The sequence below is a fragment of the Symphalangus syndactylus genome, chromosome X (genome assembly GCF_028878055.3).
Source record: "Symphalangus syndactylus isolate Jambi chromosome X, NHGRI_mSymSyn1-v2.1_pri, whole genome shotgun sequence".
In the NCBI taxonomy this organism is placed as follows: Eukaryota; Metazoa; Chordata; class Mammalia; order Primates; family Hylobatidae; genus Symphalangus; species Symphalangus syndactylus.
The window spans coordinates 141,536,405-141,561,642 of NC_072447.2; the positions used below are offsets into that span (position 1 = coordinate 141,536,405).

Below are 25,238 nucleotides of genomic sequence, written 5' to 3' on the forward strand. Positions count from 1 at the left end.
AGAATGAAAGAGAAAAGACACAAACAAAATCAGAAATGAAAGAGAAGACATTACAACTGATACCATAGAAATATAAATGATCATTAGAGACTATTATGAACAATTATACACAAGTTGGGTAATCTAGAAGAAACAGATAAATTTATAGAAACATACCACAACCTAGCAAGACTGAATCATGAATAGAGAATCTGTAGAGACCAATAATGAAAAAGAATATTGAATCAGCAATTTTTTAAAAAAGAACTTCCCAACAAAGTAAAGCCCAGAACCAGATGGCTTCAGTGGTGAATTCTACCCAACATTTAAAGAAAATATAATACCAATCCTTCTCAAATCTTCCAAAAAAAAAAAAAAATGAAGAGTAAGGAACACTTCTAAACTCATTTTATGAAACCAGCATTATTCTCCTACCAAAGCCAGGCAAGGACACTACAAGAAAAAGAAAAGAATATAGTCCCAAATCCCTGTTGAACATAGATGCAAAAATCCACAACCAAATACTAGCTAAAAGAACTTAACATCACATTAAGAAGATCATTCACCATAATCAAGTGAGAGTTATCACTGGGATACAAGGATGGCTCAACATACTCAAATCAATAAATATGAACAATAAGACAATGAAGGATAATAATCATATGATCATTTCAACAGATACAGAAAAGGCATTTGAAAAAAAATCAACACCCTTCATGATGAAAACTTTCAAAACATTAGGTAGAGAAGGAATATTCCTAAATATAACAAAGGCCATATATATGACAAACTCACATCTAACATCATAGTCAGTAGCGAAATGCTGAAAGCTTTTCTTCTGAAATCAGGATGAAGAAGAGAGTGCTCACTCTTGCCACTTCTATTCCACATGGTACTTGAAGTTCTGCTTAGAGCAGTAAGTCGAGAAAAAGAAATAAAATGCACGCAAATCAGGACAGAAGAAGTAAAATGGTCTGTTTCAAATCACATGGTCTTCAATACAGAAACCCAATGACTCCAACAGAAAAATGTTAGAAGTGATAAATAAATTCAGTAAAGTTGTGAAGATTTTTGGGGACTTATGTGGTTCCATATGAATTTTATAATTTTTTTTATTTCTGTTAAAAATTCTATTAAGATTTTGATAGGGCTTGCATTGACTCTGTACATCACTTTGGTTAGTATTAACATTTCTGTAATATTAATTCTTCCAATCTATGAACAAAGGGATCTGTTCCCTTTGTCTTCTTCAATTACTTTCATCAATATTTTGTAGTTTTTAATATAAAGATCTTTCACCTCCTTTGCTAAATTTATTTCTAAGTATTTTTTTGCAATTGCAAATGGGATTGTGTTCTTTATTTTTTGGATAGTTCATTGTTCGTGTGAAGAAACAACTGATTTTTTATGTTGATTTTTTATCAACATTGGTGAATTCTACCCAAGTGAAATTGGTGGAATCCCACTTGATTATGGTGAATGATCCTTTAAATGTGATGTTAAGTTATTTTAGATAGTATTTTGTTGTGGATTTTTGCATCTATGTTCAACAGGGATTTGGGCCTATAATTTTTTTTTCTTGTAGTGTCCTTGTCTGGAATGGTATGAGAATAATGCTGGCTTCATAAAATGAGTTTGGAAGTGCTCTTTCCTCTTCATTTTTTTGGAAGATTTTGAGAAGGATTCGTATTAGTTTTTCCTCAACTGTTGGGTGGAATTCACCAATGTTGATACAAAATCAACATAAAAAATCAGTTGTTTCTGTACACTAACAATGAACTATCCAAAAAATAAATTAGTGGCTGGGTGCAGTGGCTCATGCCTGTAATCCCAGCACTTTGGGAGGCCAAGGAAGGTGGATCACCTGAGGTCAGGAGTTTGAGACCAGCCTGGCCCACATGGTGAAACCCTGTCTCTACTAAAAGTACAAAAATTAGCCGGGCATGGTGGCAGGCGCCTGTAATCCCAGCTACTTTGGAGGCTGAGGCAAGAGAATCCCTTTAACTTGGGAGGCAGAGGTTGTGGTGAGCCAAGATCACACCACTGCACTCCAGCTTGGGTGACAGAGCAAGACGCCATCTCAAAAACAAACAAAATAGAATAAATTAGAAAAACAATCCCATTTGCAATTGCATCAAAAAGGAAAATGTACTTAGGAATAAGTTTAACCAAGGTGGTGAAAAATCTGTACATTAAAAACTATAAAATACTGATGAAAGGAATTGAAGAAGAGAAATAAATGCAACAGTATCCTGTGTTCATAGTTTGGAAGAATTAATTTTGCAAAAATGTTGATACTAACCAAAGAGATCTACAGAGTCAATGCAAGCACTATCAAAATCTTAATATAATTTTTTACAGAAATAGAAAAAAAATTCTTAAATCCATATGGAACCACCTAAGTCCCCAAAGATCTAAAACAATCTTGAGAAAGAAGTTTAGAACATTTCCTGATTTCAAATTATATTATAAAGCTATAGTAATCAAAACAGTATGGTATTGGCATAGAAGCAGACACACAGACCAATGGAACAGAATAGAAAGCCAAGAAACAAACCCACACATATATGATCAACTAATCTTCAACAAAGGCACTAAAAATACATCATGGGGAAATATAGTCCATTCAATAAATGGTATTTTAAACATTGAATATCCAAATACAAAATAATGAAATTGGACCCTTATCCTATACCATACACAAAAATCAACTCAAAATAGATTAAAAACTTAAACATAAGACCTAAAATTGTAAAATTACTAGAATAAGAAATAAAGTCTATGGCATTGGTCTTGGCAATAACTTTTTTTGGCTGTAACACCAAAAGCACATGCAATGAAGTAAAAATAAACAAGTCAGACTACATTAAATTAAAAAGTTTCAAAGCCAGGAATGGTGGCCCATGCCTCTAATCTTAACATTTTGGGAGGTCCCAAGGTGGGCAAGATGGCTTGAGCCCAGGAGTTTGAGACCAGCCTGGGCAACATGGTGAAACTCCATCTCTACTAAAAATACAAAAACTGAGGTGGGAGGATCACCTGATCCTGGGGAGGTCAAGGCTGTGGTGAGCCATGATCTCGCCACTGCACTCCAGCCTGGGTGACAGAGACACTGTTTCAAAAAATAAAATAAAAAAAATTATCTGCCCAGCAAAGGAAACAATCGACAAAATGAAAAGGCAACCTGTGGAATAGGAGAAAATATTTGCAAACCATATTTCTCATAAGGGGTTAATATCCAAAATATATAAGGAACTCATACAACTCAATAGCAAAAATACAAATAACTGTATTTTGAAAAATGGACCAAGGAGCTGAATAGACATCTCTCCAAGAAAGACATACAAATGGCCAACATATATCTGAAAAGGTACTTAACATCATTAATCATAAGGGAAATGCAAATCAAAACCATAATGTAATATCACACTTGTTATTAATAGGAATAATATTATCCAAAACTTAAAAGATAATAAGTGTTGGCAAGGAGGTATTCTTGTACACTGTTTATGGGAATGTAAATTAGTATAGGCATTATGTAAAACAGTATGGAGATCCTCATAAAAGTAAAAATAGAACTACTGTGTGATCCAGCATTCCCACTTCTGGTTATATATCCAAAGGAAATTAAATCAGTATGCCAAACAGACATCTGCACTCCCATTGCACCATTATTCACAATAGATAAGTTATGGAACAACCTAAGTGCCCATGGACAGATGAATGAAGAAAGAAAATTTTATATATATATCTTAGCCATATAAAGAGGGAACTCCTTCCATTTACATAAACATGGATGAAACTTCAGAGCATTTTGAAATAAGCAAACTAAGTGAAATAAGCCAGATGCAAAAAGAAAAAATACTACAGGACATCCTTTATATAAAAAGAATCTTAAAAAGTTGAACTAATGGAAACAGAGAGTTGAATGGTGGTTACCAGGGTCTAGGGGTTGAGGTAACGTGGAGCAGTAAAAAAAATTAATTTTTCACCTTTATATACCATTTCAGTTGTTCATAGTAATTATGTCACGTTAAAAAAATAAAATGTGCACTTTAGATGGGAAGATGTTCTTAGAACATAATTTTGCTGATTTTTTTCTTATATGATTGTACTGGTCAAACTACCCCTATAACTTGAGGAATTCCTTTTTGAGCAGGCAAAATACAGATTGTTCAATAGAAGAAAAGGAGGAATTAGTAGAGCAATCTTCTATAGCCTAATAGGCAAGGTTGTGAATCATACTTTGCTCATAGTCCATTTTCTTTCATTTTGTCTACTGATGAGAATAAATTACTCATTAGGTTTCTACAAAACGTGTAGGGCAACTCCATTTCAGAGATGCTCAAATAATACAGACCTAAGTGGCTCATAATCTTTTTCTGATAATGAGGTATGATGGAATGAGGCACTGTAGAAAGATTGCTCCTTTCCCAGACATCACCTGCATACCAGGGGCTCTGCCCCTCATTGTCCAGCTACACTAGGCTAATTAATATTTTTGAGATACCCAGTGCTATTTCACGCGCCTTTCATGTGAAGCTCTATGCCTTCACTTATACTATTCTGTTCTGTTTTGTTTTATTTGACATGGAGCGTCTACACTTCCCTTCTGGCTGCTGAATTCCTACTCATCTTTTAAGACTCCACTGAAAAATTAACTCGTCTTTGAAAATGTTTAAATTTCCCTAATCAAAAATTTTTCCTCCATTGTATTTTTTACATTGCAGCATTTATTGTAATCTAAGTGTGATGCTTGCATGTCTATCTACCATTCTACACGGAGAGTTTGTAGAAAGATCATGCAAATTCCGCTTTTAGTACAGTTAGCCTTGCAGGTGACTCCGAGGAACTTTGAAGCTCTCTTTACCAAAACTTCCCTAAAAATAGCAACATGACTTCTTTATTTAGTGTCCTGCTACACACACACACACACACACACACACACACACACACACATACACGCACACAGAAACAATAGGGTAGTGTTTATTTTGTGTATATCTGGCACTAAATATGTTGGTAAATATATTGGTGGTGTATTTTGAAATGTTCTTAAGACCTATGAAAGTCAAACATTGTTCAAGCTGTTTTATTCAGCTGTTTTACATTAATAAGAAAACTATAGTATAGCCAGACTTGGAGAACTAATTCTTTCTGGTTTTGAAATTTTTGAAGAAGAAAATAATACTTGGATTGTAATCATCCAGTTTGTCCCAGGGTGTTAGTGACAGAGAGGTTTCCATATGTGAAGAACATAAAACTGAATAGTTACTTTCAATTGGAGTTCCACTTTATTAATCCCAGTAAGGAAAGAAAAATTCTCTGTTACTAAACCCCAGAATATCTTTTTCTACAAAATTGACGCAGTTTCAATCCATTTATCTTTGTGTGAATGCTTTATCCAGGCCTCAGTAATGTGCTGTGCAGCACTGACAGTATTTAAGGAAATAAGTATCTACTGTGCCAATAAGCTGAGTGATTGACTCAAAGGAGCTGAGTTTTTACTCAATCATTATCCCATACATTTCTCTTACTCTAATTGCTAACTTTACACAGCATTAAAAACAAATTGTTAAGAGCGTACACATTATTACAGTACAAAATATGCAGCTATGCTAACATGTTGTAGGGCAAACCTGGGCAATACTATTTAGTGTGTGTGTCACAGCTGAAAGGATAGCTTCTGAAGCCAGAGAGCCATGGATTTTGAACTTGACTGCTCCATTCTCCCAACTGAATAGACATATGATCATCCTCCCAGAGGAAGACAGCATCTCTGAGTTCTTTTGGAGGCACATCTATGTGTGTGCCTGTGTGTGTGTGCGTGTGTGTGTGTGTGTGAAGTGTTTGTACAAAAGAGAAAGAGAGAGGCAGTGTTTGTAACAAAAGCTAATAAAAAATGAGAAACTGAATTGACATTTGGTTAATTAGTTTACAATTCTAAAACTGAAAATCATCCACATTGTGTGTTCTAGAAAGACTTCCTGCATTGTGACAGAATTGCAACTGTTACAAACTTCTTCCAGTATGCCCACATAGAAATTGGAAAATCCCCAAAATGATGCCATGTATTATATTTGTCTGCATTCTTTATTATGGTAAATGTGATGAGAAATACAAGATACTTGTACTCATGTGATATTAGCAAAAGGGCTCATTGATTTGTCATAGATTATTGTTCTCTGTGCAACAAATTCAAACCAACCTCTAAAGAGTAACAGTGTTTAAAGATTAAAAAGGCCCAGAAAATGTGATGGTTCATGAAGAGTAACTTCCAAAATTCCTCTAAGCTGGGATTTTTTTTCATTCTCTCTCTCTCTGTTTCTTGGAGATAAAGAGCAGTCCAGAATTAGAGACATGTTCTTTTCAGTATACTATTACTTGTAGCATTCTCAATCGTGTGAAGCCATGAGACCACATCTTTGTGGACAGAGCAATAAAAGTTATGAAAAGTTGTCCTTGTAAATATGGTTAAGAATTTGTATAAATCATGCTGCTATAAAGACACATGCACACGTATGTTTATTGCGGCACTATTCACAATAGCAAAGAGTTGGAACCAACCCAAATGTCCAACAACGATAGACTGGATTAAGAAAATGTGGCACATATACACCATGGAATACTATGCAGCCATAAAAAATGATGAGTTCGTGTCCTTTGTAGGGACATGGATGAAACTGGAAAACATCATTCTCAGTAAACTATCGCAAGGACAAAAAACCAAACACCGCATGTTCTCACTCATAGGTGGGAATTGAACAATGAGAACTCATGGACACAGGAAGGGGAACATCACACTCCGGGGACTGTTGCGGGGTGGGGGGAGGGGGGAGGGACAGCATTAGGAGATACACCTAATGCTAAATGACGAGTTAATGGGTGCAGGAAATCAACATGGCACATGGATACATATGTAACAAACCTGCACATTGTGCACATGTACCCTAAAACCCTAAAGTATAATAAAAAAAAAAAAAAATTTGAAGGGTACTAGTGGCCTGACCTCGCTATACTTTGCTAATTGTTTTATAATTGGAAATGGTCATCTATTATACCACTGCCATATCCCTGTACAGATTTTTGTACTGACAATTAGAGTCCTGCTGTAATCAATTTCTAAAGTGCGAAAATGGCTTTGAATAGAGGTTGAAAGGATTTTCAGAAACAATAGAAAAAAGCGTACATTGTCTTGAAGAGATTGTTGTTTAAAGACTCTGCCAGTGAAGGCACATTTCAATTTTACCCATGAATGACATCTCATCTAAATGAGGCTTCTAAGACACATTCGTATGAAGTTTGTTGAAAATGGTTATCAGTTCTGATCCCACCACCCCTTATCCACAGCATAGTTATGGTCAGCTGATGTACATGAAGAGATATTCATTTTCTCTCATACGTTCATTTGTACAATGGATGCTTGGAAAAGTTAAATCCATGTAGCTAAGGTCTTTGAAAAACTCTTCGGTGAGCTTGACTGGCTTAAAACTGGAACAAATGTTCTGGTTAGGGAGGGGAGGTGTGCCACAGATCACTTCCCTCTCAGTCCTTTAAGGATTCCATGGCAATGCGCATGTGCTCTCTTTGGATACAAACTCCTGGGAGGGGGAATTGGAGCCTGTTTTGCTTTTAAAAAGTTGCAAAAAGCCTGAAGAAAGTGTTGTTTTCTTTTCCATATTCAATCTCAGGCTAAATACAGTGTAATGATTGAATATACGTTCACAGATGGGGTGGCAAACTGACATTAAGTGCTATGCCATAGAACACTGACATTAAGTGCTGTGGCATAGAACAGTAGGTATCAGATTCAGGAGATTCCCAGGCCAAGCTTAAAACAAAAGAAGCATATAAAACATCACAGGTGATTCAGGTACACATAAAAAGCTTGAGGACTACCACTCTACTGCAATGTTAATAGACGCTCCATGAAAATGTGGCTTTGTGGCCCAGTAAGTTTGTCTCAGCATTTGTAAAAGTTAAACAGATTTCTTTAACACAAGACTTTTCAGAAATTAATCTGCTAATGCACACTAATCCTGAAGAAAGGAATAGTGTATGCCAGTGTGATATGGTTTGGCTCTGTGTCCCTACCTAAATCTCATTTAGAATTGTAATCCCAATGTGTTGAGGGAGGGACCTGGTGGGAGGTGATTGGATCCTCGGGGCGGTTTCCCCATGCTGTCTCATATAGTGAGGAAGTTCTCACTAAATCTGATTGATAAGTGGCGCTTTCCCATTCTCTCTCCTGCTGCCATGTGAAGAAGTTCCTTGCTTCCCCTTCATCTTCTGCCATGATTGTAACAGCCATGCAGAACTTCGAGTCAATTAAACCTCTATCCTTTATAAATTACCCAATCTCAGGTAGTATCTATATAGCAGCGTGAGAATGAACTAATACCAATGGTTCTCAAAGTCCCAAGGATCAACAGCCTCAGCATCACCTGGAAACTTGTTAGAAATGCCAAGTTTTGGGCCCACACAAGACTCACTCAATCAGAAACTCTGAAGGTGAAGTCCAGTGATCTGAGTCGTACAAGCCTTCCAGGTGATTCTGATGTGAGCTAATATCTGAGACCAATAGTATTTGAAGTGTTTCCCACAACTATTTGACTAAAGAGTCTTTTTTTTCTTTCATCAGTTATGTGGCAGGACTAATATTTTCTGCCAGGAGGACTGCTACTAAAGGATGTGCATGAGGGGATGGGGTGGGAAAGGGTGTGTGTGTATGTGTGTGTGTAATGAAGATGCGTGAAAGTATTGATATCATCACTTGTAGGAAGGTTTGAGGACTATTCATTTACTTATTAATTTATTTTAACACCACTGTCTGTTTAAAACAACTTTAAGGCAGCTCAAAAAGAATGCTGGGGGTAAAGGATTCTTCCTGGGCATTTTGACTCCATCCTATTAATGCAGGCATCCCTGAGACCCACATAGTGCTAATTTGCTTATTACCAGCAGACCTACACTATTTCTGAACAACAGAAAAAGCAAGATCAGCAACTGAAGTAGTCAGTGACCAAACTTTAAAGTTCTTAGAGAAAGAGGGAGACAATGCACTACTTTTCCCTACTGATTGGACATTAGTAAGAGTTAATAGGGAGAGGTGGTTGAGTGAGAGTCTCCTCATTTTTAAAACATGGTACAAAGGATCCTGCATCCAAGATAGGCAGGTGGGCTTACCTCATGTAGGTGTGTTTAGAGCTCAGGCAGGATGAAGCAGGATGAGGAGGACTTAGCTCATGAAATCACAAGGTGACTAGACTTGGCTGGGGTGGGCAGGGATAGGAGCTCATGCTGAATCTGGTCCAAACATCTTAGAAATGAGGAGTCTCCCCTCCTTGCAAAAGCAGGCTGTTTGGGGCCACAGTAATTTTATTTGCAGATGCTCTGAAAAGCACTAGTCAATTACGTGTTATGTATTTCACAATTCTTCCCTCCATATACAGATGATCCTTCACTTACAATGGGGTCACATACCAATAAACCCGTCTTAAGTTGAAAATGCATTTAATGCACCTAACCTAGCAAACATCATAGCTTAGCCTAGCCTACTTTAAATGTACTTAGAACGCTTATATTAGCTTACAGTTGGACAAAATCATGTACTACAAAGCATATTTTGTAATAAAGTGTTGAATATCTCATGTCATTTATTGAATACTGTACTAGAAATAAAAAGCAAAATGGTTGTATGGGCGCTTAAAATATGAGTTCTACTAAATGGCTATTGCTTCTGTACCACTGTAAAGCCTCCCAAAACACGTAAGTTGAACTACTGTAAGTCAGAGACCATCTGTATTGACTGTTCTCAAAGTGTTCATTGCCAGACAATGCAGCTTTCGGGAGCTAGAGAAAAGTCATCAACATTAAAAAAAAATTTACATTTGCCTTCAGTTCTCAAAGGTAGAAAGGACACTAGATATCTAGTCCTGGGTATTCCCTCTAGAGAGGAGAGAAATAAGCAACAGAGAGGGGAAATGACACTGTGAGTGGCAGAGAAAATACTAGCACAAAGGTCTCATTTGTATAATTTGACTACTGAATGGGAATGTGAATTCCTCTGTACCAATCTGAAGTCCAAGTACAGTAACTAGTAAAATAAACACACTTTAAAGTGTTCATGTTAATATGAATCTCTAGACTGTAGATTATCTGAGGACAGTGACCTTATCTACATTATACAATGTTTACTTCCAGTTGCTACTTCAGTTACTGGCACATAATGGACGCTCAATAAATACATGTTGGAAGATTATTCTTTGAATGAATATAAAGAGTTTATTCGGTGCGTATTTGGGTATACAACAACAAATATTAAACAACTTTTTTAAACTTTTTGTGCACAGGACAGAAAACTGCCTGTACATGCTATGTCCACTTTTGGAACACAGATTTTTAACAATTATTAATGCACAAAATCTTACATATCATGCAACTCTATGCCAAGAACCCAACTTTCTTCCATGCAACAGATATGAAGATCTAAATGGAAACCTAGCTAAGTCTTAAACACTTTTCCAGTAGCAAGTATAATATATGTTGTTGAGGGAAAACCAGTCTTAACAATTCCTTGTATACAATATTCATGTGCCAAATACAATGACAGGAGGACTCATACATATACAGATAAGACATTTCTTATTTTAACAACACAAAAGACAACATCACAGTTCCACAGTTCCTGTCTTTACACAAGAAGCCACAACAATAGTTTAACATGATACACAAATGGAATTAAGAGAAATCTACACTTGAGGATAATTTTTTGAAGTTATCTTTACTGACTGGGGTTGACAATACAACTCAATTTCTACGCACAAAGTACAGCACAATAACTTGACCAGAATACCACAAATCTAAAAAAAAAAAAAAAAAAAGAAAAACAATTGGTAAAACCACAAGAACACTGTTACCTTGAGCCTGAGAAGCCAATTCAGATTCAACCCTGAATTTGGTTGATTTGGATTAAGTGACGCAAAAAGTCAATAGAACCATTGAATTTCAGAAATCATAAAGTTGCACTATGCCAAAGAAGAGAGTACATGTGAATCAAGCGTAGATAGAAAACATCAAGCCAAGAAAACAACACAGTTCACATAATTTTGTTTGCCCCGACAAAACATTTAAGCAGTTAATTTTGTTATGTTTTGTTTTGTTTGTTTTTGAAGAACAATTGTGGTCTTTTACATTTTCTTGGTAGGAGAGCAAATTTTGATCAGCATTAGTGCTGTGAAATATTTTTGGATTATCATCCCCAAAGTATAGGTGAGATCATGAGAAAATTTAGCAGTCCTTCTCCCAGATTTAGTTCACTAAAATGCTTGGCATTGTTTTGCACAAGCTCAATCTAAATAATGGGGCTTTAGTATGGATGATAAGAAGGTCTAATGGCAGATAGAATAGTGAACTCTGCCTGTTTGTTTGGTAAATGTCACTGACAAATTTGAACTTTTGGGTGAAGGACTGCTAGAAGAATTCAACAGCACCTGGAGGTAAGGTTCTGTTACAGAGCCCTTCTTTTGCCCTCACTGGCTACGTTGATTCATTGTGGCTCATGGATTTGCCTCCGTTCAGCACGCCAGAGACACTTCTGCTCTTGGTTGGGGTCCCGCTTCCAGATCGGGAGAACTCCGTGAGATCGTGCAGTGATGGCTCCTTGTACATGGCCACTGAAAAGCACACAAAGATGGTGTAAAAGGCCTTCAAATGGGCATACCAATTGTGAAAATTTCTAATAGTTTGTAGGTGTTCTATTCTACACACCTAAATGATAAGTATGTGAGGTAATGCATATGTTAATTAGCTTGATTTAGCTATTCCACAATGTATACATATTTCAAAATATCTTGTTCATAATAAATATATACAATTTTTTATGTCAATTATAAATTAAATTCAGAAAAGGAAAAAGAGAAAAAAATACATTTAAAAAATGGGCATACCACACTGGTCCTCAACTTTTCTTTTGGTTACTAGGCTTCTGTGCCTTAAGCCAGGCATGAGAAACACTGCTTTCAAGGACTAAGTAGAGAGTGGACAGGTTCAGATTAAGCAAAAATCTAGCCTTGGTGTAGTAGTGTGTAAAGAATTTTAATGCCTAACTTCAATCACATATGGTAATGTAAGAGAGGATTAATAAAAAATGCATTTAATAAACCTCTTAGAAGTTTAAATATGATCTATAGCATACTGTGCAATGTAAATATTAAAATTTAAAATATTTTAAAACACTGATTTCTATCATACCTTAAAATGAAACACTTAAAGAGTCTAAGTATTGGATAATTCTTGGTACAGTAAATGGTAAAGTTTATTATTGTGCTATAAATAAACATAATAGCTTATAGTTATGGAACACTTATAACATTAGATACTACTCTAAGTTCTTTGCATGCGTTATCCCATTTAATCCCTATGAGAATCTTATAAGTACTCTTATCCATATTATACAGATGAACTTGAGGCATACACAGGTAAATAACCTGTTCAAGACCATCCAGTTAGTAAAAAGTGAAGTTGGGCCTTGAATCTAGGTAGTCTGGCTCCAAAAAATGTGCTGTAAACCACAGTGCTATGCTTATTTGAACTGCACAGTGTCTGCCTCTACTCTAAACCCCTACTCTAACAGGCTAGTAATCTCTTTGAAGTCTTCCTCTGCTTTGCCTGCATTTTCTGTCTCTTCTCTACCATATCTCACTATTTCTTATATCCCTATCTTCCATAGCCTGTTCTTGTCCCTCACCCTTTCTAATTTGCTATTAATCTGCTAATAATGATGGGAAAACTATAAGCAAAATTTGCTGAAATAATATGTTGGGCCCTTAGAGAGGACCCAAGGAGCTCTCTGGTAAGTGTTAAGTGTACACACATTTTTTTGTTTTGTTTTGTTTTTTGAGACGGAGTCTCGCTCTGTCGCCCAGGCTGGAGTAAAGTGGCGCGATCTTGGCTTACTGTAAGCTCCGCCTCCCAGGTTCATGCCATTCTCCGGACCTCGTGATCCGCCCGCCTCAGCCTCCCAAAGTGCTGGGATTACAGGCGTGAGCCACCATGCCCAGCCGTGTACACACATTTTTAACAGCTATGTTTCTGCCCAGGCAACATTTTAGCATAATTTGGGGGTCTTGGCTGTCCTGAGTTAGCATGTAAGTTACTTCCACATAAGTAAAGTGTCACTGTATGTACATGCACTATGGAAAAATTCAAATCAGGAGAGCAAATGTTTTTGAGTGTTACAAAATGTAAGTTTTTAAAATAAATGTCTTAATGTGGAACAACTGTTTCATTTTCAAAAGTATTATTAAGGACTGCTTTAAATTACTCTTTCTAAATGTTCAACATCACTAATCAACAGGGAAATGCAAATTAAAACCACAATGAGATACCACCTTACTGCTGCAAGAATGGCTATAATTAAAATGTCAAACAACAACAGATGTTGGCATGGATGTGGTGAAAGGGAACACTTTTACAATGCTGGTGAGAATGTAAATTAGTACAACCACTATGGAAAACAGTATGGAGAATCCTTAAAGAACTAAAAGTGGCATTGGATCCAGCAATCTCACTCCTGGGTAGCTACTGAAAGGAAAATAAGTCATCATATGAAAAAGACAACTGCACAGGTATGTTTATAGCAGCACAATTCACAATTGCAAAAATATGGAACCAACTTAAGTGCCCATCAATCAACGAGTGGATAAAAAAATGTGGTATATATACACCATGGAATACTACTCAGCCATAAAAAGGAATGATATGATGACTTTTGCAGCAACTTGGATGGGGCTGGAGGCCATTATTCGAAGTGAGGTAACTCAGGAATGGAAAGCCAAATATTGTATGTTCTCACTTAAGTGGGAGCTAAGCTATGAAGACATAAAGCATAAGCATGATATAATGGACTTTGGGAACTTGGTTGGGGGGAAGGTTGGGAGTGGGGTGAGGGATAAAACACTACATACTGGGTACAGTGTATACTGTTTGGGTGATGGGTGCACCAAAATTTCAGAAATCACCACTAAAGAGCTTGTCTATGTAACCAAAAACCACCTGTACCCCCAAAACTATTGAAATTCAATAAATAAATATTTAGTAGCATAATCCATAGTTCCCACAATATCAAATTTACCTTTCAGTGGTTTGGGCAGAAAATGAGCTGCAGGCTTGTTCTTCTTCACATGGTTGCCTTTCATGATCTCTCCTTCTTTGTTCAGACCCAGATACCACCCTCGGCCTGACTGCTGCTGACGGTATATCATTGATGAATATGTCACGTAATAATTTTCAAACACTGATTCTTTGAATTTGCACTCAGGTGTGAAAAGTTCCTGCAACAAAAGTAAATAAACAAAAGTTCAGTGTTTATAGCTATGAAGTTCCTGTAGAATCATGCGGTATTGCCTTTTAGGAGATTAAGACATACTTTGTAAAAGCTTGTGTGACTGGTGCTCTCATTTTAATAGTATAAACTATCATCATTGGAAACCATCAGACTATATACAACATTTAACATGATGCTTTAGAAAAAGTCATAAGTGAAAGTGCTATTGATCAATGATTAGCTCTCTTTGTAATAGGTAATGGGAACATTAGAACAAGCCACATAAGTGAAATATATTGGACAACTACAAGGGCCAAGGATTGAAAAGACAAGCATAAAACTGACACATGGAGCTTTATTCCCTTCAGGGTTCAATATGAGAAAATAAACATTCGCTTCTTGTACTTAATTTTCATGGATTCTTGAATTATTATACACTATGGTTGTCAATTGCCTCAGGCTGAAATCTGTGTTACAATGCTTTCTGCCTATATTTCTAAAAGAATGCTACAAAGAAAGCCTACCTTTTACTTTTAGGTAAACCAAATTGATTTTTTTTGGATCATTGGACCTTGACTTGAGACAGAAAGAAAAATTCCCCCCTCACCCCATCCTTGCCTTACAGTAACATTTACATGCAAATCAATACAAAAGCAAGGAATTTACAGCAATTTTACTAGCAGACATGATAGAGCAGCCCAGTGGACTTTGAACTCAGGAATATGGTTTTCTGTCATGCAGTTGGCCATTTTTACTTTAGACTGGATTTTTCAAATGAAGGGCTCCTGCCCTCAACAGACCATTTCAAGGAAACAAACAAACAAAAAAAAACCAACAACAACAAAAAACCTTTTGTGTGTTTGAGTGTACACGTGTCTATGTGTACAATAAACAGCCATTAAAAATGATAATTTCTAAGCTAAATGAAATGAATAGTAGATTTGAATCTATAAGTAATCCATAGAGTAGCAAAGGGCCTACTTGGAGTGGAAGGTTATTAGGAAAATGCTTACTGAGCTACATGTCATAGAGGCACCAATTAAACTGTCAGATTTTTGCTAATTTGCTGAGATGTTATCAGGAAAAACACTTGGTACTATCACCAAAAACATGTATACAAACAAATATTGCAAGCTTTCTGGGGAACTAGTCTTTTAAAAACAACGTCTCCATGGTTCTACCTTCCTTTATTTTCATATTGGATACCATTTTAAGCAATACACACTAGCTGAGCAGCAACATCTGAAGCCCTCTCAGTCACTTCAGCAAAGAGGGATATATTCCTCAGGCAAGGCAGCTTTTCTCTGAAATTTAAGCACTCAAGCAATTTCCTTTCCTTTTTTTCTGGGATTCTACAAACAGTGTTTCACACAGTAATCTGCCTAATCTCCCCCCACTTTCCCAATCTGGCTCCCAGAATGCACGAACTGAAGTATCTTTTGGGGTTATTTCAACCTAGGGGCGCACTCGATAGATATTCAGAGGATTCACACAAATTCAACCTAGCTCAAGAAGCAATGTACTTCTAAGGCAACTGTCACATGTTAGGAACCAAAATGTTCTATTTATGGGCTGTGAAAACTCCTCTTTGTAGGATTTCTCAACACAGAGAAAGCCAAGAAAGTACCAAGAAATTTGACTAGAAGTCTCCACATTTCCTTTAGTGATGAGGACAAGTACATAGAACGTTGCTGAAATTCTTTGGGAATTAAATCACTGTACGGAAAAAAATCATCATTGGAGAATGGATTTTCCTTTCATAAAGAATCAAACCATTTGAAAATAAATTGGTGAAAAATGCATATGATCAAGGCAAATGATACCAATTAGCCACATAAACAATGTATGGCTGACTCCAGAATGGTGAGATGGGATCGTTGCATATTCTAAGTCAGGTTCCAAAAATGGGCTGCATTTAATGTCTTGTGTGATAGCAGCATTCATTCATTCATTTAACGCACATTTTCTAAGGATCCATTATGTAGTTAGTTGGTGCTAAATATTCATAGGTAAGTAATATGTGGCCTCAGACAGCTTATCATATATTTGTAGGCATCAAGCATGTACACAAATGTCATAGATATAATGTGTGCTACCATAAGGAAAGAAAGGGAGGCTTACAGGAGGTACTGTATGAAAACAGAAAAAGCCAGACTTAATTCTGACTGAGGGACTAGAGAGGGATTCACAGAGAGGGTATCATTTTAGCCGAGCTTTTCAATACAGAAAACAGGGAAGAATAATATTTGAAGCACAGAGCCACATTTCCTCTACTTTTCCTGTGTTCCCTGTCTTAGTAATTGGAATCCACCATCCTGGCAGTTGATCACTTAACACTTCAGAGGGCCTTTCATTTCATTCCTGTGCCCTCTAGTCCGTGATCCATGACCTTCACCTTCCATTCCCAATGCCACTGCTCTACTTTGCGCCTTATTACCTCTTCACTGGACTGCTGTCATAACATCCTAACTGGTTTCTTCTCTTCAGCTGGCAGGTTTGCTTTCCTAAAGCAAAGTTCCCTTCCTTGGGAAATTTTGATGATTTCACCTTGCCTATAGTAAAAACAACAAACAACTTGATGTAACATTTAAAAATTCTCCACAATTCAGTCACTACCATGCCTTCCAGCGTCATCTTCCAGTGTCATTCACCACAGAACCATGTGTGCCTTTGTGCTTTACTGATGCCATTCATTTCCTTTGCTTAGAATGCCATTCCTTTGTTTCTCTACCTACTGGCTTTCCTCTAATCCTCCAAGGCCTAGCTCAAATATGACTGTTTCCAGAATCACATATAATCTCTCCCAATCAGAACTGATTACACCTGTTATCTGTGCTCCCATAAACTCTATCTACATCTCTAGCATGGCCCTGTGACTCATACAACGGTATGATTAGCTCCAGATGGTAGGGAACTTGTCTTATTTTTTCCCCAATCTACCTTCCCCCAACAAAAATGACACGTTAGCACATGGCAGACCACTTGATTATTGTTTATATAATTTGAATTTCAGAGATTCCGATTTAAATATTGGAAATTCTAGGACTCAGAATTATCAACTAGTAAAAAGTCTGCAGGGAATTTCCTTAATACCATATCATGAAATCAGCTGTATGTAAAATGAGGCTGTCACTGCATGGACAGATTCTGCAAGTGTAATTTAGTATCTGTTAAGAATAACATGGCACCTACAACCTCAGGAGAAAATCTTGGCAATTGTTACAACTATTGAAAAATGGCAAGGAAGGACTCAATGAACTAAATGCTCTGTCACATCCTGGCAATTTCTTAGTCATCACCACTAAATTTGGACTCAAAAACTCAGTAGAGAGGGAGAAAAATGAGGCCAAAAAAAGAATGTTGAAGCAACCAAAGGAGTGTTCTGTTCTCTGTGTATGACACTGTCATTTTATCCAGTGTTGAGTAGGCAGAACAGGCTTGATTTTTATCAAATGTGGAAAAATGTGAGCATCCCACCCAACACAGGCAGGTCCACCAAAAGGATACAGTTTCACCCCTATGTCTCTGCAGTGATTCATATGAATAATAGAAATTGGATTTGTCCAACCCACGAAATCCCTGTTCAGAGGAGACTAAGTAGATGTATGCCAAGGAACCAACCTACTTTGACTGATCTGGAGATGCTCACTAGTGCACTGGAAGAAGGTACCATAGCGGTCTTGACACATGAGAGGCACTAAATAAAGGCAGCAATCACTGTGTTCTGGATTTAACAGGCACTAGATAAATGTCTGCTATTGTCATGAATGCATGAATGAGTTAAAAAGATGTCATGCATTCCCTGCATAGTCACTGAGAAATTACTTGACATGAGTACAAAATAAAAGATGCTTTAAGTCTTATAACCTTTTATGTGTTGATTTCTCTTAAAAGAAATAAATGTTTTGCATATCTATGCTTTTTCAGAAAAATAACAACTTTTTAGTTAATGAAATAATCTGTCTCTAATATCTTTCCTCTGTATAATCATGTCTATTTCTCTTGCAATTCAATGTTTGTTTCTTCTCAGTGAATACTGAACCTTTTATTTAAGAAATTCATGGTGGCTCATGCCTGTAATCCCAGCACTTTGGGAGGCTGAGGTGGGCGAATCATGAGGTCAGGAGATCAAGAGCATCCTGACTAACACGGTGAAACCCCGTCTCTACTAAAAATACAAAAAAAATTAGCCGGGCATGGTGGTGGGCACCTGTAGTCCCAGCTACTCAGGAGGCTGAGGCAGGAGAATGGCTTGAACCCGGGAGGCAGAGGTTGCAGTGAGCCGAGATTGCACCACTGCACTCCAGCCTGGGCGACAGAGCGAGACTCCATCTCAATTAAAAAAAAAAAAAAATCGTATCAGTTAGTATCATTATAGTATAATGACAATATTTTGGATAAGGAATGAGGAATCTACATTCAGAGAATAGGTGGATCCAGGAGCAGAATCTAATACTCCTTTTTACCAACGTACTCACGTGATTAAGGAGGAAATAATTCTTTGGAGGTTGAAATATCACTGACAAGAATAAAACATTTGAACTCTAAACATCACATCCATATAACATATTGGGGAATTGTTACAGCCACAGATGTTACTGATCAGCTGCCCTTCTCAGGGCATATTAAGACCTCCACACAGACTGTGAGAGGCAAGTGAAGAATGCATTAGTGCAACCAGTTATGTTGAATATATGCAAATAACCGCAAGACCCAAGGGTGTGCCAGAAAACATTTTTTCCCTTGAACAAAGGCTTGGGAGCAATATAAAGTGTTATTCTCTGTTACAGTCAGAAGAAGCAATAGTGGCCTGGCTTGCCCCTGGCACCGAGGGCAAAGTATGGACAGAGTGTAGTATCTCTTTGGCCTCCCGGAGCTGGAGCCAGATTAATAGAAGAGTGGGCCGTGATGATGGCTTCCCTGAATTGAGCCAAGTAAGGACCATGTCAGTCAGCAGATGGTGTGTAGCTATATCTTCAGTAGCCATACCAAAATGATGAGAGCTAAAATATCTGTATAACATTTATGTTGTTTCAGCGTCTTAAACACATCTCCAATACCAAAAGATACACACCAAGACTAAATGCCTTCCTGATTAAAATAAGTAATTTGGCAAACACAGGCCTTAATAACAGGTTTTTCATACTTTTTTTTCACCCTACTCTTGTATTTTCAGCTATAGTGCAACTGATAGGGTGGCACTGTTTCATGTGAGTCCATATCTCAGCAGGATGGGAGGCTTTGAGGATTGCCATGCAGACTGTAAATGTTTCCCTTTAACACATTTCTCTCAAAAACATATTTTTTTTTTTTTACATGGGCTGCACAGATTCCCTTGGATCTAGAGAGAACAACAGAGTGTACTGAAGTTGTCCATACATAAAATGGGAACAGTAAGTCCTCAGCCTGGCGAACAAAGCCTGTGATGGCAATGTTGCCAAGTGCACACATCCTGGTATAGATTAATGTGTCTCAATGTATTTTGTTTAATTCACATGTAACATTTTTTAAAGCAAGAAGCATAGAACACAGAAAAACAGTTGATATTATGAGTAGGCATTTAAAGAATGTTTCATAATGAACCTAGAAACACAGTTTCCTCTATTCAGTAGGTTTTATAAACCTATTTTAACTAATCTACCTTTTCCTTCTACATTCCCACCTCTCTCTTCTTCTCCTCTCTTCCAGTCACATTTTCAGTAGCCTGACCATCCAATTAATTGAACAATTACTGCCAATAGCAAGGGTCACTCTTCTAGTTCTGAGCCATGATCTGATGATAATTAATTTTCCAGATTAAAAGTTAGGTTATTTAAGCAGGTTTGACTTGTGTGCATCAATTATTCCCCAGCCTAATGAAATTAATATGCAGATTAAAATTAGATTTTCAACTCTGTTAAAAAACTTGAAACAACAGAATCTTAAAACATAAATCATGCCCATAGGGGTGACAATGTAACTACCTGTATTCTCTATACAGGCTTCCCCTCCACCAGTGATTTCAAAATCCAGGACTAATTATTATATTTAGGGCTTTGATGTTCTCTTCCAGGGTATATTTGATGTGAATGAACTTCATTATTACTGAGATCAAAGCATGGGAAGGGAGAGATTGAGGAAGAGGGAATCAATACTCACCCAGTGCACTGTAGCTAAGCAAAATTATTAATTCACGATAAACAGAATATGGATTGCTCACTCAGATATCTACTGGACTATTAGATACTTGAGGGCAGCTCCTAACATAAGGTCTGGCATACGGTAAATTATCAATACATACCTAGTGAAACAAATAAATTAAAAACAGAATATATGAAGAAATTTTGGAAGCTCCCTTGTATAAATTCAAAAAAACGGTTAAATGTGGCACTACATTTTCCAATGAACAGACGACTATTTTAAAGTAGATACAGGCAAGTCAGAAACTTGCCTGTGAGGGCAGAAAAAGTAGGCGATCAAAGGAGGAAAGTGGCCTAGAGGTAAATTCAATTTTACAACTGGAAAGGATGAGAGAAAGGGGAAGGAGTGGAGGTATGGAGAAAAGGGGGAGAGAGTGAGGGAGGGAAGCAGGGAGGGAGGGAGAAAAGGAGGAAGAGAATAGAGAATAACAAAAGCAAAACAATAATTAAGCAAAAATAAATTCCTAATAATCCTGACATAGGTAAGAACCTTATACTTCTGGTCTTTTTGTCTGCAAATAGTTAAGTGTTTCAATTAAATTCTATTAGACTGATTTTTGTCAAATGGTGAAAAAAATCTACCAGTTCTGCTGATCTTACTGGTTGTTGTATGAGGATGCAATGAGATGATCTAGGGTGAAAGAAGCTCTGAATATTGTAAAGCTCCATAAACGTGAAATGTGGGATTGCTTCTGATAATATAGGCCCAGAAATCAAGGCCAAATAAATAAATCCACTTTTCAAGATTCTTTTTGACTATGGAATCAATTTACAAAAAAAAGGCCTGGCTATATGTGTTTTATTAACATGGAAGAATATAAATTCTGTCAAAAATTAGGGCTGTACATGAATTACACTTTGTGTTCAGCACTCTCCTCCAAGCTTGGTTCTCAGAGAACTGTTTTGCCTCCTTTCATTTTTCATTTCTGTCTGCAATAGGCTGAAATGGCTGCAGTAATCCAAGCCATAGCACTAAAGAAATGCAGTGCTTAGAAAGGGCTTCATGAAATACCATGCCACAAAATGACTTAAAAATACATATGTTAATTAGCAACCATTTCTAAAGAAATGCAAATTGGAATTAAGAGTATGCACATTGGGACTATTTTTCCTCATATGGTTACACTGAATTCTTTACCAAGACTTTGTATATTCCTAGATATTTCATAGGTATTTTAATTTACCTTATGTTGACCCCACAAAATATGTCAGCACAGTGTTGCTTTTTCTCCTTAGTTCTTCACAAACAAAAATAAGAAAAATATTCAGGAACCTGTCAACCAATGGCCTGTTGAAAACAGAACTAGGACTCAGATATGACCATATTTCAGCCCTGGAGTTCATTTAGTCCTCTATACTGAATTGTTCTGGATTTTCATATATTTCTGTAAAGCAATGTCATACAATGGATTATCCAGGCTCTCCATTCTTCCAAAACAATGTTTTATAAAACACACTGAAATAAGCTAGAAGAATGAGAGCAAACAAATACAATACATCCCTTCCAGAGGCTAAGACGGGTTGTTTTTGTCATGATATAAAAATTACGTGATCCAAACGCCTCACTCTCCTTCTAGCCTGGTCAGCAAATACATTTTGACATGGAAGTAGCTTGTTGAGACTCATGACAAAGAAGAGAGATAGGCCATATGTCTTCAAGACTGTGTGACTGGCCCAAGACTGTGTTAGTCTGACCTTAACCTTGCAGAAGAATACAGATTGTTTAGGCAATCCAATTAGGTGGCAGAGGGCGTAATTCATTTTACATAAAATATGTTCTAGAGAGACTGTGTGAACTGCTGTATATTTTAAAACTTATTAGGGCATCTCACTGTTTCACAGAAATCTGTGGAATTTTTTTTTTCACTTCTCTAAGGTGAATAACCCCCTGAAAAACCCCCTATTAACCTGCTTATTATGTGTATTAATTCAGTATATTGGTTTATTCATGGCAGGGTTGATCTATGTGTTTTGAAAGGTGAATCAAATACCAGATATGATTTCTAAAAATAAACCTTCTAGTCTTTTAGCCATTCTCTGGACTTAATTTGTGCCTATCGGATACATAGTCTCTGCTACTATGAAGCTTTCTAATTTGTGGCAGTCCTCTTCTCTGTACTGACTTCAGAGTGGGATCTAAATCCAGCTGCAAGAATATGAGTTCTGAAGTACATGTTATCAGGCGAACAAGCTTAGTAGGTTCTGTCTTTTTAAATAGCTGTTGCAAGCACTTGACTACAAATTCAAAGCTTAGGAGCTCTGAAAAATTTTCACAGAGATCCAACCAACTGTCATGCACAAGACAAAGGTCCTTTCCTCCTAGATGAATTGAAAAGCTCTGGCAAGGCCTATTAAAAATAAAATGATACCAAGGTGGGTGCATATTATATTCTTGTACCTCAGGATTTTTTTTTTCTTTTCTTTTCTTTTTTGAGACGGAGTCTCGTTCTGTTGCCCAGGCTAGAGTACAATGGCATGATCTTGGCTCGCTGCAACCTCCACCTCCCGGGTTCAAGGGATTCTCCTGCCTCAGCCTCCCAAGTAGCTGGGATTACAGGCAAGGGCCACCACGCCTGGCTAATTTTTGTATTTTTTTAGTAGAGGCGGGGTTTTACCATTTTGGCCGGGCTGGTCCCGAACTCCTGACCTCAGGTGATCCGCCTGCCTTGGCCTCCCAAAGTGCTGGGATTACAGGCGTGAGCCACTGCACCTGGCCAGGAATTTTTCAGAACCATACTTCTGACACACATTGGATAGCAGCTCTGTTACATTTGGTAGGGTGTGTCTCTGAAGAAAAGTGTCACAGTAATTAGGAGTCTGCTTCTTGTGGTGGGGGGAGGGGGGAGGGATAGCATTAGGAGATATACCTAATGCTAAATGACGAGTTAATGGGTGCAGCACACCAACATGGCACATGTATACATATGTAACAAACCTGCACATTGTGCACATGTACCCTAAAACTTAAAGTATAATAATAATAAAATTAAAAAAAAAAACTTTGAAAGGAGACTTTCTTGAACAAGTAGGAAAGTAATGCTAGACAACAGCAACCGCTCAAATGGAAGTCACCAATGCATTCTTTCTGCTGCAAAACATAAAAGCTGGTGTCACAGGGCAAGGTGCAAAGGCCTCATCTATAAACCAAGGATTTGAATGGATGAGAATGGTGCTGCAGAGGACTATTAAACTGCTGCATCACATTACATCTGCAAATGACTGCTGAGGATAACAAGTGCTAAAGAGAGGAATCTTTTTTATGAAGAGTGCATTTCTACTCATCAGCCCCTTGAAAGGAGCTACATGAGAGGATGCTAGTGGCAGTCATTTGTCACAAATCTGAATGGAGGGAGCCAATTTATTCATTTGAGACCCAAATAGAATTAATTCTAATCTAGGATTTAATGAAAGCCTACTGTGTCCCAGGCACCGTGACAGCCCCCTTTGTAATATATAACAATCTGCTTTACTCTTTTTTTTTTTTTTTTAATTTACTTATTTATTATACTTTAGGTTTTAGGGTACATGTGCACAATGTGCAGGTTTGTTACATATGTATCCATGTGCCATGTTGATTTCCTGCACCCATTAACTCGTCATTTAGCATTAGGTATATCTCCTAATGCTGTCCCTCCCCCCTCCCCCCACCCCACAACAGTCCCCGGAGTGTGATGTTCCCCATCCTGTGTCCATGAGTTCTCATTGTTCAATTCCCACCTATGAGTGAGAACATGCGGTGTTTGGTTTTTTGTCCTTGCGATAGTTTACTGAGAATGATGTTTTCCAGTTTCATCCATGTCCCTACAAAGGACACGAACTCATCATTTTTTATGGCTGCATAGTATTCCATGGTGTATATGTGCCACATTTTCTTAATCCAGTCTATCGTTGTTGGACATTTGGGTTGGTTCCAACTCTTTGCTATTGTGAATAGTGCTGCAATAAACATACATGTGCATGTGTCTTTATAGCAGCATGATTTATAGACCTTTGGGTATATACCCAGTAAAAGAGCCCGCATCGCCAAGTCAATCCTAAGCCAAAAGAACAAAGCTGGAGGCATCACGCTACCTGACTTCAAACTGTACTACAAGGCTACAGTAACCAAAACAGCATGGTACTGGTACCACAACAGAGATATAGATCAATGGAACAGAACAGAGCCCTCAGAAATGATGCCGCATATCTGCAACTATCTGATCTTTGACAAACCTGACAAAAACAAGAAATGGGGAAAGGATTCCCTATTTAAAAAATGGTGCTGGGAAAACTGGCTAGCCATATGTAGAAAGCTGAAACTGGATCCCTTCCTTACACCTTATACAAAAATTAATTCAAGATGGATTAAAGACTTAAATGTTAGACCTAAAACCATTAAAATCCTACAAGAAAACCTAGGCAATACCATTCAGGCCATAGGCGTGGGCAAGGACTTCATGTCTAAAACACCAAAAGCAATGGCAACAAAAGCCAAAATTGACAAATGGGATCTCATTAAACTAAAGAGCTTCTGCACAGCAAAAGAAACTACCATCAGAGTGAACAGGCAACCTACAGAATGGGAGAACATTTTTGCAACCTACTCATCTGACAAAGGGCTAATATCCAGAATCTACAATGAACTCAAACAAATTTACAAGAAAAAAAACAACCCCATCAAAAAGTGGGCAAAGGACATGAACAGACACTTCTCAAAAGAAGACATTTATGCAGCCAAAAAACACATGAAGAAATGCTCATCATCACTGGCCATC

At 37.4% G+C, this 25,238-nt stretch overlaps 1 protein-coding gene across 2 annotated transcripts in view; it reads right to left on the reverse strand.

Annotated features, from left to right (window-relative positions):
- Positions 1 to 10,237: 10,237 nt before the first annotated feature.
- Positions 10,238 to 25,238, reverse strand: part of FGF13 (fibroblast growth factor 13) — a 585,452-nt gene continuing 570,451 nt past the window's right edge. For both annotated transcript variants that reach the window (XM_055267593.2, XM_055267594.2), the window contains 2 exons: positions 14,114 to 14,312; positions 10,238 to 11,654 (listed from right to left, as the gene is read on the reverse strand). In XM_055267593.2, the coding sequence (XP_055123568.1) occupies positions 11,518 to 11,654; positions 14,114 to 14,312 (336 nt within the window). In that variant the 3' untranslated portion in view covers positions 10,238 to 11,517. The remainder of the gene's footprint in view (positions 11,655 to 14,113; positions 14,313 to 25,238) is intronic.